The 18,822-nt window shown below is 34.2% G+C and overlaps 1 protein-coding gene and 1 long non-coding RNA gene across 17 annotated transcripts in view; both read left to right on the forward strand.

The window, feature by feature from the left end:
* Positions 1-18,822, forward strand: part of LOC147838686 (uncharacterized) — a 1,589,207-nt gene that overhangs the window by 1,292,506 nt on the left and 277,879 nt on the right. The window lies entirely within an intron of this gene.
* sema4d (sema domain, immunoglobulin domain (Ig), transmembrane domain (TM) and short cytoplasmic domain, (semaphorin) 4D) overlaps positions 1-18,822 on the forward strand; it is a 147,627-nt gene that overhangs the window by 28,192 nt on the left and 100,613 nt on the right. For 12 of the 16 annotated variants that reach the window (XR_015519778.1, XR_015519777.1, XR_015519776.1 and 9 more), the window contains exon 2: positions 17,932-18,034. Coding sequence is in view for 6 of the 16 variants with exons in the window: in XM_087300483.1 (XP_087156609.1) it covers positions 17,997-18,034 (38 nt within the window). In the remaining 10 variants the exon portion in view is untranslated. Of the gene's footprint in view, positions 1-694; positions 904-17,931; positions 18,035-18,822 lie in introns of those variants that run through there. The other 4 variants (XM_087300487.1, XM_087300484.1, XM_087300480.1 and 1 more) reach the window with 1 other exon arrangement.

The raw sequence follows: 18,822 nt of genomic DNA on the forward strand, positions 1-18,822 counted from the left end.
AAAAAATACATATTTATTTATTTAGTTAAATTCAATTATTTATTTATTTTTTTAAATGAATACATTTTATTATTTTTTATATTCATGTTTTTTTTTTACGTTTTTTTTTTACTCAATGAATTTTTTTATTAATATTTAAAAAATATATATTTTTTACTTTTTTAATAATGAATATTTTTCGGTTTCAGCACAGAATTTTTATTTTGCTGCATCCCTTAATACATGTCAGTATGTACAATATATTGCATATACCATTATCGTATATTCTCTCCAAACCTACCCCTAAACCAATGGAAACCATCTGCATTTTTACATTACCAGCCTCTCTTTTTATGGGGGACCAAATGTCCACAAGGTTAAAATTTACTGGTATTGCTTTACTTGTGGGGACATTTGTTCCCTACAATGTCTCTCTCTCTTTCTCTCTTACTCTCTCTCTTACTCACACATGCATGCATGCATGCAATTCCACCAGCTGATCTGCCGTTATTATGTTGCACCTGTCACATCGGTGTCTGTGTGCACATTATAAACTGACATTAATATTTAATAGTTTGACAGAGAGCAAATGATGAGGGTAAACCGCTGTGATTTTTGCAAGCTGTTTTTGCACGATCGCTATGTTTCTGAGAGACAGAGAGAGGGGAAGGGGGAGGTTTGAATGTTTTCTGCTCTCCGTTCTCCACTCTTGTTCAGATCTCCACAGCCAGACTCGCCACCACCAGCCTTTATGACACCCAGAGAAAATTGCAGATTTGCTTGCTAAATCATACACCCGTCTGAAAGCAAACAGTCACGTTTGTGAGGAGCACACACTCTGAAATGATTCCTCCTGGATTTTTTGCGTCTCTGTGGATTTTGTGGTTGTTGTCTTTGAGCTGCGGAGCGTCTGACCGGCACTTGGTGAGTTTTGGGAACGTCTATTGTTTTTTTGAGTGTGTGTTTTTGGATGCATATTGCTTATTTTAATAACATTACTGGAGGACTTTATTATTTGATACTGTAGATTTGTAATTTTTGCATCTTTGTGGATTTTGTGGTTGTCTTCCGCTTCAGAGCGTCTTCACATATTGAGTTTGTTTACATTTAGCACCTAATGGATACAAACCAAACCATGTATTGCTTATTTTAAATTTTTACAAAGGATGAGATTTTGCACAATTTATAGTTTGTGTTGGCTGTTTTGATTTTAAAGGTGCAGTAGGTGATTGTCTTAAGATTTTTTGTTGTGCTGGTTGATAGTTCACATTCACATTCCAAAAGTAATAATTCAAGTAAATGATCTAAATGTGTTTATATGTGTTTGTATATTCTGGGTTCGGTATAAGACAAAAAAATGTTCGTCCAATTAAAATTTGTCAGACAGACGATTCTCATAATTGTGATAAGTAGCCCAAACTGTCTGTCAGCAAATGTAGATTTGTACATCTGCGCACCCAGTTCATGCAGACACGCAGTTTGCCTGTGCATGTGGACACGAGAGAGTGACAGCGGTAAAAAAAAATGCAGAATCAAAAGTCCTGAATCAATATTGGACTTACTTATTGAAGTAACTTAACTTCTTTTAGACAAGTAATGATATATTTTAAAGCTATTTTATTCACGCAGAGCTAATGTCGATTATGTTGTTATTAATGGGTTATATGCACAGAAGTGTTGTTCAGTCACTGAAATCTTCCGGTGAAAGCCTCTTGTGACTATTTTCAGTTTCATAACGTCCTTTTACAGCATCATTAATGTTGATTTATGTTTAGTTTAACAACAGAACATCGGTATATATCGCTTTTGCACCTAGCCTAGCCTAGCAAAGTCAAGATTTTATCTGATTCTTCACATGTGCTGTCTTTGGAGTATGAGCTGATGAATTCTGGCAGAAAATACAAAGTCCCGTTGTGCAAGTACAATAAAAGTTAACATTCTTTTCTTCGTTTTCAATTCAATTGATCAACGAGCAAGTAGAGAAGGATGGTCAAAGATTAGGATAACGAGATTGGTTGGCAGTGGGGGCACAATATATTCAATTTTTTAAATATATATATTTTTTTAAATTATTGATTTTATGGAATCGTATTTATATAGAAGGTATTTTAGGGCAGCAGAACCTTTTTTTTTTTTTTTAAAACAAATTTCTCTTATGGGAGACAATAAATTTGACCTTGACCTAGCCTGCTTTACTGAGCTGAAGTTGCTTTTATATTCACATTGGTTCAGTTTTGAACAATGACAGCCTGTGACGCGCTCACTATATTGATCACTGCTACTCTGAAAATTCGCTCTGAAGTAGCATGCGAGTGTAATTCCTGCATTCTGCCGGCCAACCACTAAGCATACAGTATTCGCTTTAGGACCAAGCGCGTGAGAGACTGGCGATCCATGCATGCATCAAATATTGAACATTATTAAAAGTTCTGCTTGCTACACAATAGTAAATGTGCTAGATATAATACAGTACTTTATTCAAAATTGTAATATTATAAAGTACTGTAAAGTTTTCTAACTGGCGAATGACATGATCTAGTGGGTCTCTGTCATCTTTGATGTGCATTCGTGATTTCAGGAGGCGTCGCTTTGGACAGCAGGGGAGGGATTGTGTTTCAAACATATGCTAACGGATAGCATTCTGGCAGATCATCTACTGCCCCTTTAAGTATTTTTTTTTCATTGTGAACAACATTTCTATTAATATTGTTTATATTAATAAATAATGCTTGCATCTAGTGTAGTCACGATACTTTCAACTTCGATATACCTTGAAAAATATTCAATACTATTTTCGATACCACGGGGAACAAATTCTGCATAATTAAATATTAAAAAGTGAAGTAAAAAAGGAAAACAATAACTAAACCATATATTGCTTTTACTGTACCAGTACGTCAGTACGTCTTATTTTCTGATTAAAACAAAAGTGTTCAAATCTTAAAATTATTATTAATTATTCATTTCCCTGATGTGAGAAGAGTACGAGAGAGCAAAGACCATATCGATATTAACAAAAAGCAAGACTGTATCATTTTAAATATTTAATATATTCAATATTTGTCAATATATCGATTGACAACTCTACTTCCATGCGCATTAGAGTTGCACTAGGGCTGGGCTGATAGCAGAAATGTGCAACAATGGGAACCTAAAAGTGTGTTTATCTGAGATGTAACAAATGTTCGGCCACCGAAAATTTATCAGCTGACAATATGTTATGCCATTTAATGGACACTCTAATTTTTGTGGATTCAGTCATTGTTGGGGTACTCTTTTAAATCTGGAAGCATTAACATCTAGGGCTGAAACATATATTGTTTAAACATCGATATCACAATGTGTGTATCTGTAATAGTCACATTGCAGGATTAGATTATTTCTTAATAATTAAATATATATATATATATATATATATATATATATATATATATATATATATATATATATATATATATATATACATTTTTTAGGGGTTTCCACCTTTATCAAGATAGCGTGGGGACCAGAAAAAGGGTAATGACCGGCAGAATCGAACTCGGGTTGCCTTGAACATCGAAGTGCATGTGTCGTTGCTCTTTCCACTGCGCCATTGGCACCGACAATTAAATATTATATATTTTTTTAATAATTTATTCAATAATAACCATGTTATTTTTCCTTTGATTTTTACTATTTCTTTACTTGAATACTGTTAGACTCCCAGAAAACCGTAAAGCACTGTGTATTTTTGCTCTATTGTATTAATATATGCTTATAATTTACTGTATTTTATGAAGATGCACTTCATAAAAAACACTGATCATCCCAGTTGATCTAAATTAATCAAATATTTAAAGCATCTGGTGAAATTATATTTATGTCGTAACATTTATCACAGCAGCAAAACAAAATATCGCGATGTCGGATTTTTCCAATATCATGCACTATTATTTACAACTTGTGTCAAAATATAAATCGTAATCATTCAATATGGAAAATAGTTAAGGTGATTGTATTTTTGTCATATTGCTCAACCCTAAGCTGCACAGTATATTGGAAATTATTGTTATTGTGATAATAGTATTTGCAATAAACGTATTGCAGACCTGTGTAATAAATGACATAAATGTTTGCACATTGACACTGTGTTTTTTTGTCTGAATTAAAATTAATTAATCTGAAAATATGTTTTACCTGTGTATTTTAATATTGTTACATAAAAAAAATTATTTAAAAACAGAGCTAATATAAAAATAGTATATTTTTCTAGAGGAGTGTTCTATTGTAAGAAATCACAATACTCAACAACATCATTCCCAATATCGTGCAACCCTAATGCACATGCATAATTCCTTCAATTTTATGCAAAATGATATCGGAACGTCTTAGCAACTGCATAGCAATCACAATAACATTGCCTGTGCAAAACGTGCTTGGACAAACACTAGAAAATGGGACGCTCTTGATTTGTCAGACTTCAGAAAGCTGTAGTTTACACATGTCTGTATTCCTCTCCTTTAGCTGTGATCTAATGCATATTTACGAATTCACTGTAATCGGCCTTTTCTCTCTTTGGATGTGCGTTTGTGTGTGTTTGAGAGCCTCACGTAGCAGTGCTGTGGGATCAAAGCACACACACGCGTGCCGAGTCAAGACCCGTCTGTCAGACTTCAAAGTGCACTTGACTCGGCTTGTGCTCCCTTTTGAGTGGACACTGCGTGTTTTTGTCTGCACAATCAAAAAGGAAAAGGTACATGAAAATGTACACGTTTCTACTATGGGACTTTTGAACGCATATAATTTTTTGCAAGATATGAACTCAGAAATATGAGATATACATGGAGATATGTATTCCCGATCTATTCTATACATATAAATGTAAATAAATATATATATTTTTCTTTTTCTTCTATTTAAAATTACATGTATATATGAGCAATTCTGTGTAAATGTCAACCTTGATGTTAAAAAAAAATAACATTTTCACCAAAATACGGAAACCACTTCTGGATTTTTTGGTGTAAGCAAGTGTTTTACAGTACTTTTAGAAATACTCAAAAATGCATCTGTCAGTGTTTTCAAACTATTCTATTGATTTACCAAAATCACACAAGTGGCAATTTCACATCTGTCACATGCATAACGGAGAGACGACACGTCCATAACGACACTTTTTCCACATAAATGTGGAAATATTAAATAAAATAAAATCAATCATGTTTGTTTTATAGAGCAGGGGTTCTCAAACTTTTCAGCCCGCGACCCCCAAAATGACAATGCCAGTGATTCGCCACCCCCAATATTTCCCATTAAATTCTCTAATCAGGGAAAGAAAACTAAAAACAATGACATTATTCATTGTGTTAATACTGGGCCTTTCAAAAAATTGACTTTTGTTTCAAAACTATTTTTAAATTCACTTCTAATCTCCAGCAAACGAATAAATGAACAATAATAACGAAGTGTGTTCAAAAACCTGAGTTATTTCCAAACACACATGCTGTGCCCCATATGGTCTAAAACCTGACAGACGGACAAATCTAAGCTTGTTTTTATTAAAACAAATCAATTAAGCAAAACCTCAAAACGACACTTACGCCAAGCTGAAAATAGCAAACAACAATTGCGTTGCGCCTTGCGCCTCATTGCGCCGATTGCATGATAGGGCTCCTTAGTGATTAACCCAGTATGTCTGAAATTTAATTTAGGGTATTAAAACAGTCTTAAAAGGGTCTTTAAAAGCCTTCAATTTGACTTGAGGAAACCTGCAGAAACCCTGTAAAGTGCACATTATATAAATGTATTTTTATACATTGTACAGATAGATAGATAGATAGATAGATAGATAGATAGATAGATAGATAGATAGATAGATAGATAGATAGATAGATAGATGGATGGATGGATGGATGGATGGATGGATGGATGGATGGATGGATAGACTTATTTTCTATTTCTTTAAACCTGGTTTCAGCCTTTTCATAATGGAACTCAAGATATAGACATGAATATAATGTGTCTGGTAAATGAATATCTTTACAATGCATATGGGATCTATTGGGTAAATTTGATTATGGCTTTTTATTCCATGTGCTTGCAGTTTCATACTCCGGTCGAAGTACCTCAGCTTCTTGGAATCGCTGAATTTCATATGCTCATTGGAAACTTTTAGAAATATAACAATTGGGTCATATTGTGGAAACCCACAGAACTGGAACGCTTGCGTATCATGAATGTTCCATTCCAAGCATCTCCTTTTTCCTGAAGTGGGTTATTGAAGGGGGGAAAAGCAGCAGCATTTGACCTTTTGGTTCATTGGGATTGATGAGACAGTCTTCACCGTCTGTCACGTCTGAGTAATTATCTGCCATTGTTCTGAGGTGAGCAGGAATTCAGATCAGTGCGGAAATCCAGTATCGTTTCCAAACCAGTGGTTCAGAGTGGAGAAGTTGACACGTGCAATAGAGCACTGTTGTTGTTCAACCGGTTACGATATCTACTTTTTGTTGTACAATATATTGCAACCAAAATTTATCACAATAAACAATATTATTGTCATTTTATGCCACTCATGATATAACACCAGAATGACAATATAATATCATCACAATGCAAGTACACTCTTCCAAAAAACACATCATATTTTATTCATAAGAATATACATTTAATTTTAATCATTTAATCCGTTTAATAATCAGGCATTGGGGTCAGAATGTGAAAACAAATATCCTAAATAAATAATAATAAATGTTAACAAAAAAGTGCAAGGTAAAGAGTAACAAGCTGTGATATCTGCTGAAACCTTTTAAGCTGTCAGACACCCACATGAACATATACTGTAGTCATTTATAGTCAAGTACAGTGTTTTTTAACCATACTGACCCTGAAACTTCCAATAGAAAGAGAGATGTTCGTCAATAAGCTAAAATATTACTAAAATTGTTTTTTTTATGTATGGGCGATAAATATTGCATCACTTAAAATGATTGAGGTCATGTGTTTTTTATTTTTTATTGATTAAACAAGGGAGTACATAATAATACATAAAACAGTGTACAACATGTACATTATTTTTTCCATTTGGGATGTCTTTATAGCTTTGGTGTTACTCTGTATAGAAGTAGAAATTAGATCAATCAAAAAAAGTTTACAATTTGGTACAGTCAGCATACATTTTGTTTTGTGGATGTGGTGTTTTCCAAATAAAATCAGAATTTTTGATGTGTTGTGTGATAAGCCTGTATATTGATTATTGTGGCCGGCCTAGTTGTTGCACATAATTAGCTACATCTCCATCCTTGGATAAAAATTAAATGCATGTGCAAAGCTGTAATTAAACATAAAAAATATGGTAACAATGAGGGCTGCACGATTCTGGCTAAAATGTGAATCACGATTTTTTTTGCATAAAATCAACATCACGATTTTCTCACGATTCTGTAAATGTAAAATAAAGGTTAATATGATTAGCCTATTATTATTGTTCATTCTCAAACATGGTAAAACAACAATAATAATATTAGGCCCTTGTGTAGGTGTTGCTTAAAGTGCTAAATTTTGTATAGTAATTATGGCGGACTTGAACAGACTTTCAATATGTCCTGTTTGGTAATTCACAGTAAAATGATGAGATCAGAATATAAATATTCATAATTATAAAATTGAATTATTATGTTTAACACATGTGCTTGTCGTCTGTCATTGACAGCATTATTAGACCATTTGTTTTCACTGGTAAAATCAGACTTTTGTTATTATCAGATTCCTTCTTGCATTATATTTAACATTATATATAGGCTAGGGTTGTTATACTGACACTGTAAACATTTTTTTTTATGCGCAACACTTTGTGTTCGCTGTGAAAGAAAAAAAACATATCAAATGCTTGTCGTAATCATAACTGTAAAATGCGATATGATCATTTAAATGACGTGCGGCCAGTTTCACTTTCACTTCCGAGTGCGGCTCATGGCTGCTGTCACTGAAAAATAACAGATGCATGCAAATCAAACCTCCCGCTCGGCCCTCAAACCATCGCTCTGTGCAACAAACTGAACGTTGTTTACAACTTCATTGCCTGTTCTTCACAGCCTATGCAGGTTGTGTTCAATAAAGTAGGCGTCATTTGCGTGCACGCTCTCGTTCACGGAAGTAAACAAACTCACGTGATTTCGCGATTGTGAATGCATCATTACATAAAGACAGAAATTCCATTTGTGGGTAAATTGTAACTTATAAACACAGTACAGGGCTCGAAATTGCAACCATTTTGGTCGCATATGCGCCCGAAATTTAAGCTATGCGACCTCATAATATATATTGGGAGCATTCGTGCGACCGCATATGATGGTTGTAGTGCAACATGTTTTTTTTTTTTTTTTCTAAAAACGTGGTAAAATCGGTCTTCCCTGCCGCTATATTGGTTCATATTAGCTGTCAATCAAAGATTTTAAAGATTTACATTTACATTTACATTTAGTCCTTTAGCAGACGCTTTTATCCAAAGCGACTTACAAATGAGGACAAGGAAGCAATTTACACAACCAAGAGCAACAATGAATAAGTGCTATAGGCAAGTTTCAGGTCTGTAAAGTCTAAGAAGGGAAGTATTAGTAGTATTAGTATTTTTTATTTTATTTTATTTTTTTGGTACAGTTAGTGTGATATTCAGAGAGGCAATTGCAGATTAGGAAGTGAAGTGGAGACTAAATAGTTGAGTTTTTAGGCGTTTCTTGAAAGTAGCGAGTGACTCTGCTGTTCTGATGCAGTTAGGGAGTTCATTCCACCAACTGGGCAGATTGAGCGTGAGCGTTCGCGAAAGTGATTTCCTCCCTCTTTAGGATGGAACCACGAGGCGACGTTCATTCACAGAACGCAAGTTTCTGGAGGGCCTATAGATCTGCAGAAGCGAGAGCAGATAAGAAGGAGCAAGGCCAGAAGTCGCTTTGTAGGCAAACATTAGAGCTTTGAATTTGATGCGAGCAGCAACTGGCAGCCAGTGCAAACGGATGAGCAGCTGAGTGACATGTGCTTGTTTAGGTTCATTGAAGACAACTCGTGCTGCTGCATTCTGGAGCAGTTGAAGAGGCTTGATAGAGTTAGCTGATAAGAATAAGAAGGGTCGGATCTTCAAAGAAATATAATTCATTATTAGTATTGTTGTCATCATCATCATCATTAATATTTTATAATTATTCAACATTCATTTTGGAATTATCGCACTAATATTAAGTCATCACAGCATTAGTTAGATAGTTGTTTCTGGGTTTTGTTAGTCCCAATTGATGTTGTTTTGATATACAATAAATCCCTTAGAATACAATTGTCAAATATATCATTCATTTTTGATAGGTGCTCCTAAATTTTTTCTGGTGCTCCTAAATATTTCAGGTTGGAAGCACTGGTGCTACCAAGTCAGAAAGTTAATTTCAAACCCTGCAGTATGTGACACTTTGAAGGTTTTAATGTTGTTGTGAAGACTTTTGCGACTGCCTTGCTTTTCTGCTGACCTTGAAAATATATTTGGCTGAATCGTAGAAAAAGCTGAATTAAGATCGTGTGTAGGGTCGAATCGAGGTTGTGATCTTTTTCGATTAATCGTCAAGCCCTAGTAATAATAAGGTGTTTCTAATCGATGAGTTAAAGAGAACAAAATCGTCACTTCCTGAAAAACTGCCGCTAAATAAGAACCAGAAAATAAGTCATACAAAAACTTTGTGAGTGTTTTTCTTCTCTAAGAGTAGAAGACAAAGCATAATAACACAATTTGGAGGCTTTTTGGAGGTGTGAGACACCGGTAGTCCAGACAGATGCTCAAAGCAGTTCTGGAGGCAATAATAATATGATAATAATAGTACTGCACCACTGTGATGACAGACTTTAGCTGAGAGATTTTACAATGAGCAAAACAACAATTCAGATGCTTTACAATACGGTCAGCTCGCTGGTTTGTCTAGTAATGCTGTGCATTGCATCAATTTTTATCATCACATCATCTCTTATAACAAAATCTAGGGTTGGGTATCGTTTCAGGTTATTTAATACTTTTAAAATGGTACCGATGCCTGAACCGATACTTTTGAGCCACAAAATTATGGTGGAAGACTCTACAAAAATATTTTATTTGACAATATTTAAAAATATATTTTTAATAGAACAATATAATTAAAGTTTAAAGAAAACAATTTCATATTTTATATATTTGAATTACGTTAATATATATTTTCTTTGATCATTTGTTGGTTAGCATGAATTTAAGATTTGCATTATGAAATTACATTAGCTCACTACTAACCTGTGGAAAGGCTGTCATCAAAATACTGAACCCGTTTTTTCTAGGGTTGAGGCTTGTGACTATGTTTACATGGCTATCAGTAATCTAATGATCTGCCTTAATCTGAATAAGACAATAATAATATGATTAAGGTGTTTACATGAGTTGCTTTTTGAATGTTTCTTTCATGATCCTGTCCTATATGTTATAGTGCATAATATATTGATTAACATCACTGCATCACCATGCTATCCATGTTTCCTCCAAAGTTTTATGTATTTTCAGGTGTTTTATTTAAAAATTTTTGATTTAACTGCAGTTTCACTTTCATTCATGCCCCCATTACAAATTGAGGTATTTGATGTGAGCATTTAATAAGGATTCGTGGAAGAGTGCTCTTTTGAGAGGGGTCTGGATGCAGACTTGGTTCTGTGCAATCTGAGCTGCATCCAATGCTTTTTAACGGAATTTGTTATTTGTTAATGAAGTCTGTGCAGTGTTATTAATTAACATTCGATTACTCCATTTACGCCGACGCAGTGGCAGTAGTGCTATCGCCTCACAGCAAGAGGGTCGCTGGTTCGATTCTCAGCTCAGTTGGCGTTTCTGTGTGGAGTTTGCATGTTCTGCGTGTGTTAGCGTGGGTTTCCTCCGGGTGCTCCGGTTTCCCCCAAAGTCCAAACTAAATCGGCCATAGTGTATGAGTGTGTGTGTGTGTGTGTGTGTGTGTGTGTGTGTAAGTGAATGTGTGTGTGGACGTTTCCCAGAGATAGGTTGCGGCTGGAAGGGCATCCGCTGTGTAAAAAATGTGCTGGATAAGTTGCCGGTTCATTCCGCAGTGGCTACCCGGGATTAATAAAGGGATTAAGCCGACAAGAAAATGAATGAATGAGTACTCCATTTATATTCGAACACTAGCACCAAAACAATTTAAAAAAAACACTGTCTGTTTCCTATATGCAGATTAACTGTCCTATAAAGTCCTCTCAATCAATATAAAATATCGAATTCTTCCAAATTGAACTATTCAAGTCATCTTGTGAAATTATAATCATATTGCAGCAAAACAAAACATTGCAACGTCAGTTTTTCCCAATGTTTTGCAGCCCTAGCTGGAATGTCTCAATCCCTGATGGTTGTACCTTTTGTTTATTACTGACTTGCAGTGATTTATTGTGGCTATCCTCAGAATCTTTGTGTGGTTATGTTGTGGGTTTGTGAGTGCACACATGGATAAACTCTAATAAGGAGAAGCCGTCCAGACGACTGCCATACGTTTGTCCCCCAGAGGACTACAGCAACGTCTCAAACTGTAGCCTTGAGGCGACAAAACGTCACAATCTTAGATATACCCGCCACCTACAACCAATTAAAAACAGATGCTTTCAATACAAATTCTGTGACGCTGTTAATTCATATGCCGTTTTATAGTTTGTTACTCTGTAATCTTCAAAAAAAAAGATATTCTTTATTGAAAATGAGTATGTTCATTTGTAAATAAGCATGGGCCGGTATAAGATCATGAGATTATGATAACCTTGGATAAAAATATTACAGTTTCACTGTATCATAATATTATGATTACTGCTCTAAAATATGTTCCTTTTAATTGTCTGAGTAAAAAACAACAACCTTTTTTCCCCATTGAACACAATATATTTTATTTATAGAAACATTTACAATATTTTGGGATAGGAAACATATCAGGCTAAATAATTCTGATAAAACATCGACTGCTTTCTTCATTAGTTTCAAAAACACTGATTTCTTTATTTAAAAAGGCATCTTTGGATACCTTTGCTTTCGTTGGATCTAAAGCAAGCCACTGCACTGTTCAGGTCTGTAGCAGAAAACGAAATAAAAAACTAAATAAAATAGTCACACACTTGAACAAAAAGCAACTTGCATATATCGTATTAACAGTATAACAGAAAAAATTTAGCAGGTATAAAATCTTGATATTTCTGAAACATGGTAAACCTTGAAACTGGTTATCGTCCCATGCCTAGTTTCTGTAAAGGCATTTAATGTTACAAAAGATTCTTTCTGAAATAAACAATGTTTTTGTACATTTTATTTGTTAAAAATTCTCAATAAATTTTAACTAAAATATGACTGTTTAAACATTAATAATTCTAAGTTTTGAGAATGTTCTTGCAGCAAAATTTATATTACAATTTATATTAGAATTAATTGATTTTATTTCATTTATAATACCAGACAAATAAATTAGATTTTTATTAGATTTTTTTTTATCTATTACTATAACTAGATTTTTTTATCTATTTTATCTATTACTATAATTATTTTGTGTTTTTAATTATTTTTATTATTAATTTTTTTTATTCATCCTTGTATGTGTCTTTTACTGCTGCACATTTAATATTTTTGTAAAATGCATTGAGATGCTACTTTTAAAGGTGCTTTATATAAAAATAAAGTTTATTATTATAGAAAACAGTCATTTTGAATTATAATAATTTTTCAGATACATTAAATAGTTTGAATATTATTATATATAATATATAACATTATCATATATTCGAAAAATATTTTTCAAAATTTATTTATTTTTGCTTTACCTGGTGTAGTGACATTTATCATCTTACAAAAGATTTGTAAGATCTCAATTCGACAATGTCTGTTTTATTTATTAATTTTTTTCTTTTTGTTAAAAAATCTGAACAAAGGGTGTCACGGTGGCGCAGTGGGTAGCACGATCGCCTCACAGCATGAAGGTCGCTGGTTTCAGCCCCGACTTGGTCAGTTGGCATTTCTATGTGGAGTTTGAATGTTCTCCCTATGTTGGCATAGATTTCCTCCAGGTGCTCCAGTTTCCCTTACAGTCCAAACACATGCACTATAGGTGAATTGAATGCACTAAATTGGGCGTAGTGTATGAGTGTGAATGCAAGAGTATATGGGTGTTTCCCAGTGATGGGTTGCAGCTGGAAGGGCAACCGCTACATAAACCACTGCATTGGCAGTTCATTCTGCTGTGACGACCCCTGATTAATAAAGAGACTAAGCCGAAAAGAAAATGAACGAATGAATTCTGAATAATAATATGACTGTGTACTGTTTAAACATTATTAATTCTAAGCTTTGAGAAAATGTTCAAGCAGCAAACGATGGATCCAAAAGATGGATTTTACAACAATTTAATATTCATGTTGGAAGAACGCTGTTGGAAATTCAAATTTGCAGTGCAGGAATGAATTATATTTTAGTATATGTTTAAACAGAAAACAGTCATTTTGAATTATAATAATATTTCACATTTTTACTCAATTTATTTTTATCAAATTAGTGCAGCCTTGGTCCACAAGGGACAAAAACCTCAGATTATCTTATTTTCTTGCTTTACCTGGTGCATTTTATTCCCTTCATTGGCTTAATGTTGTTTACCTGGTGTAGTCTTTTCCTTTGTTGGCTTAATGTTGCATCTGTTGACATATTTCATAATTGATGAAGCCGACAGTGTGCTGCACTTTTAATCCGTTTTTGAAAAATTGTCCTGTTGCGCTCTGATCTGTTCACACTTTAAAGGGACAGTTCACCCAAAAATCTAAATTCTGTCATTATTTACTCTCTTTTTGTTGCTGACTTGTTTGAGTTTCTTCCTGTATATATATATATATATGTATATATATATATATATATATATATATATATATATATATATATATATATATTTTTTTTTTTTTTTTTTTTTTATAATTTATTGATTTTAATAATATAGACATACCAATGCATCTTCAAAAGACATGCAAAGAAAAATATTAACCCAAAACAATGGAGAGAAAAAAAGGGAAATAAAAAAAAAGGAAAAGAAGCTTAGATTATACAGTTAAGGTCAGAAATTATTCGCCCCCCTCTGAATTTTTTTTCTTTCTCAAATATTTCCCAAATGATGTTTAACAGAGCAAGGAAATGTTCACAGTATGTCTGATAATATTTTCTCTTCTGGAGAAAGTCTTGTTTTATTTCGGCTAGAATAAAAGCAGTTTTTAATTTTTTTAAAAACATTTTAAGGTCAATATTATTTGCCCCTTTAAGCTATTTTTTTTTAATTAGTCTACAGAACAAACCATTGTTTTACAAAAACTTGGCTAATTACCCTAACCTGCCTAGTTAACCTAATTAACCTAGTAAAGCCTTTAAATGTCACTTTAAGCTGTATAGAAGTTTCTTGAAAAATATCTAGTCAAATATTATTTACTATCATCATGGCAAAGATAAAATAAATCAGTTTTTAGAAATGAGTTATTAAAACTATTATGTTTAGAAATGTGTTGAAAAAGTCTGCTCTGCGTTAAACATAAATTGGGGAAAAAATAAAAATGGGGGCGAATAATTCAGGGTGGCTAATAATTCTAACTTTATTTGTACATAAAACAGGACTACCCTTAATAAAACAGTTCAGAAAAAGGGCTAAAACTATTAATCCTATTTAGCATGATAGGGCAAGGTTCCAAATAGTTCAAATATGAAGTCCAAACTTTGAAAAAAAAAAAAGTTCTGTTTTTTTGTGTAAAACATGGGTAAGTGTTCCAGGGGAATTAACTCAAATGATCTTTTGCCAACCTTTAAGTGATGGAGATTTATCACTAATCCAATTAAGTAAAATATTTTTTTTCTGGTGGCAAAGGTTAATATATTATACAATTTTTAATTAGCTGATGAAAAAATGTCCATGAAGTATCCCCAAAATCAATGAAACTGGGTCAAAATCCAGCTGCATGTTAAAGAAAGTCACAAATAAAGATCTTTTCCATTTCCCCCAGCATCAAAGAGCAATACCTTGGCAGTCTGTTACATGACCACATGCAATGCGTGAAAGTACCCGCATCAGTTTTACATTTTAAACACATAGGCCAATTAGAAGGGTTAAGTAGATGTCTGCGGTTAGGGGAGATATGGAGTCTGTGTATTATTTTACAATGTATTCCTCTTGTACGTATATGAACAGATAATTTCTTAGCATTAGACCAAATATTATCTCATGTTTCCTTATCAATATCAGTAACTAACTCTTCCTCCCATTTGGTTTTAATTTTCTTTCTATACTTTAAAGCAGTGGTCACCAAACTTGTTCCTGGAGGGCCGGTGTCCTACAGATTTTAGTTTCAACCCTAATCAAACACACCTGAACAAGCTAATCAAGCTCTTACTAGGTATACTTGAAACATCCAGGCAGGTGTGTTGAGGCAAGATGGAGCTAAACCCTGCAGAACACCAGCCCTCCAGGACCAGGATTGGTGACCCCTGCTTTAAAGAATGTCAGAAACCTGTAACCACTGACATTCAATGTCTGACAAACAATTACTATGGAAGTCAATGGTTACAGGTTTCCAACATCCTTCAATATATCTTCTTTTGTGTTCAGCAGAACAAAAGATTTAGAGTGAGTAAAGTAAGAGTAAATGATTGCAGAATTTAATTTTGAAGTGAACCGTCCCTTTAAGTTCAACTCGAGCATGAGCGGAATTTCCATGGATGTCAATGGTACCTAATACAAACCGGCAAGATATTACTCTATTTTTAGCGCATCGGTTTTATTTAGCGTCGGTTTCATGCTCTCTATTAATCTGTATTCCGCTAATGAAAGCGCTGGTCCCCCTTTGTGCCGGTCTGATATTCCCTGTTGTTAATAAGATCTGATTCTCTCTCCACGCTGCTGGATTCCAGAACGCTTTCTATTCATTCTCTGGGGTACCGCCGTCACCATGGTGATGGAATCTCCCGCCAAGCTGTCGGAAACCCGGCTCTCCTTCAGTGGAGGCTAATTGAGAGCGAGTGAGCTGGAGTTGTGGCTCTCAGCCTTCTGCCCAAAGCTCTCTGTGGCTTTTGTTCACAAAATCAGCTGTGTGTGTGTGTGTGTGTGTGTGTGTGTGTGTGTGTGTGTGTGTGTGTGTGTGTGTGTGTGTGTGTGTGTGTGTGTGTGTGTGTGTGTGTGTGTGTGTGTGTGTGTGTGTGTGTGTTTGTGTGTGTGTGTGTGTGTAAGAGAGAGAAAGTTTCAATTGTATTTATGGCAGTATATATGCATTCAATTCCGTTTCAATTCCGTTTATTTAGCACTTTTTGCAGTCTAAACTGATAAAGTTCTTGTAAATGAAAGCTGCATCAGTTCAGATGTCACAGTTGAGATTCAATGTTCAAGTTTTGAGTACAACATTGTCAAAAGGTCTGCTAAAAACAACTATAAATGCTGTATAGTGCATGCCAGGACAACATGTGTTGATGTGACACAAGCACTTTGAACTTGCACTCTTAGGAGTCTAATTGATTTACTTTTCGGAGTCTAATTGAATCACTTTTGAGAGTCTGATTGAGTCACTTTTGAGAGTCTGATTGATTTACTTTTGAGAGTCTGATTGAATCACTTTTGAAAGTCTGAATGAATCACTTTTGTTTTGAGAGTCTGATTGAATCAGTTTTGAGAGTCTGATTGATTCACTTTTGAGAGTTTGATTGATTCACTTTTGAGAGTCTGATTCACTTTTGAGAGTCTGATTAAATCCCTTTTTCAGAATCTAATTCAAATATTTTTTTACAGTCTGATTGAATTACTTTTGAGAGTCTGATTAAAACACTTTTAAGAGTCTGATTCAATCATATTTGAGAGTCAGATTGAATCACTTTTGAATGTCTGATTCAATTGCTTTTTGGGGTCAGATTAAATTACTTTTGAGAGTCTGATTGAATCACATTTGGGAGTCTGATTAAATTACTTTTGGGAGTCTGATTGAATCAGTTTTAAGAGTCTGAATCAATCAATTTTGAGAGTCTGATTCAATTACTTTTGAGAGTTTTATTTAATCAATTTTGGGAGTTGTATTGAATCACTTTTAAGAGTCTGATGGAATCATTTTGAGAGTTGGATTGAATCATATTTGAATGTCTGATTCAATCACTTTTGGGGGTCAGATTGAATCACTTGTGATATTCTAATTGAATCACGTTTGAGAGTCTTAATTAAATCACTTGGGAGTCTGATTCAGTTTTTGGAAGTCTAATTGAATCATTTTTGGGAGGCTGATTTAATCACTTTTGGGAGTCTGATTAAATCAGTTTTGAGAGTCTAATTACATCACTTTTGAGAGTCTGATTCAATCATTATTGGAAGGTGGATTGAATCACTTTTGAGAGTTCGATTGAATCACTTTTGAGAGTCTAATTGAATCACTTTTGGGAGATTGATTGAATCGTTTTTTAAGAGTCTGATTCAATCATTTTGAGAGTCTGATTGAATCAATTTTGGGAGTCTGACTAAATCATTTTTGAGAGTCTGATTCAATCGTTTTTTGAAGTCTGATTGGATCACTTTTGAGAGTCTGGTTGAATCAGTTTTGAGAGTCTGATTCAATCACTTTTGAGAGTCTGATTCAATCGCTTTGGAGAGTTTGATTTAATCGCTTTTGAATTACCCAAATAGTGATTGAATCAGACTCACTCAAAAGTGATTCAATCCAACTCCAAAGGGATTGAATCAGACTCTCAAAAGTGATTCAATCAGAATCCCAAGAGTGCAAGTTCAAAGTGTTTCTGTCACATCAACACATTTAGTCCTGGCATGCAGAATACAGCATTTATAATGGTTGACATTGCTGAATCTGTTCCATATGTAGCATTTCTTTGTATGATATCATATATGATCCTCTACTAATGTGCAGTTGTTTGTGTTTTCTCCACAGACCTTTAAAGAACTCTTTTCTCCATCTTCATACGTCTGAGACCTGAACTTCCCAAAGCCTCTTTAATGAATCAGTTTTCGCCTCTCGATGCCATGGCGTTCAAGTGAGTGCTTGTTTGCTGCGTGTGTGTGTTGAATGCGTGCTGTTGTCCTCCTCCTGTATGATCTCAGGCTCTGTCAGCAGGTTATATGGATGTGTGCACGTCTTCAGGCCAAACACTGGCACATAAAGGGTCTTTTCTTGGAGACGTTTGGCATCGGGATGGAAGCTGATTTGCATTGCATGCGTTGTTTTCTGCAGTTTTCTGATGCTGGACGCTTGTTGGCTGCTCTCTTGTTTTTCTGTTTTTGGCCTAAATTCTTGTTTCTTTTTTCTTCCTCTCTTTCTTTGTCTTTCTCTCCTGCTTGACTTTGCCAGTTTGAAGACAATCATGAGGAATAAGGTTTTGAAGGAATTCGCCATGTTTTTTCATTGTTTTTTTAGAGTAAATATTCAGAATTGCTAAAGGGAAACCCCAAATTCAATGAAATAGTCAGCATTGCAAGAATTAAACCTCAAAATTAGAGTAAAAAAGTCTGAATTGCAAGATTTAAACTGAAATCTAAGATTATACATAAATTAATTTATAGAGGAAAAAATCTAAATTGAGCAAAAATGAGCTCAGATTTCAGAGAAAAAAAATCTAAATTGAGAAGTATAAGCTCAGAATTCAGAGAAAAATGTGAGAATTGCAAAATAGAAATTCAGAATTCAAAGAAAAAAAAGCAAGAATTGCAGGATGTAAACTCCGAACTTAGAGAAAAAAGTCAATTGTGAAAGAAAAACTCAGAGTTTAGAGGAAGAAAAGTCAGTTTCTGTGGAAGCATTGTAGATATACTATATAGATCGTGT

The sequence above is a fragment of the Danio rerio genome, chromosome 21 (assembly GCF_052040795.2).
Source record: "Danio rerio strain M-AB ecotype USA chromosome 21, GRCz13ab, whole genome shotgun sequence".
NCBI classification, from domain to species: domain Eukaryota; kingdom Metazoa; phylum Chordata; class Actinopteri; order Cypriniformes; family Danionidae; genus Danio; species Danio rerio.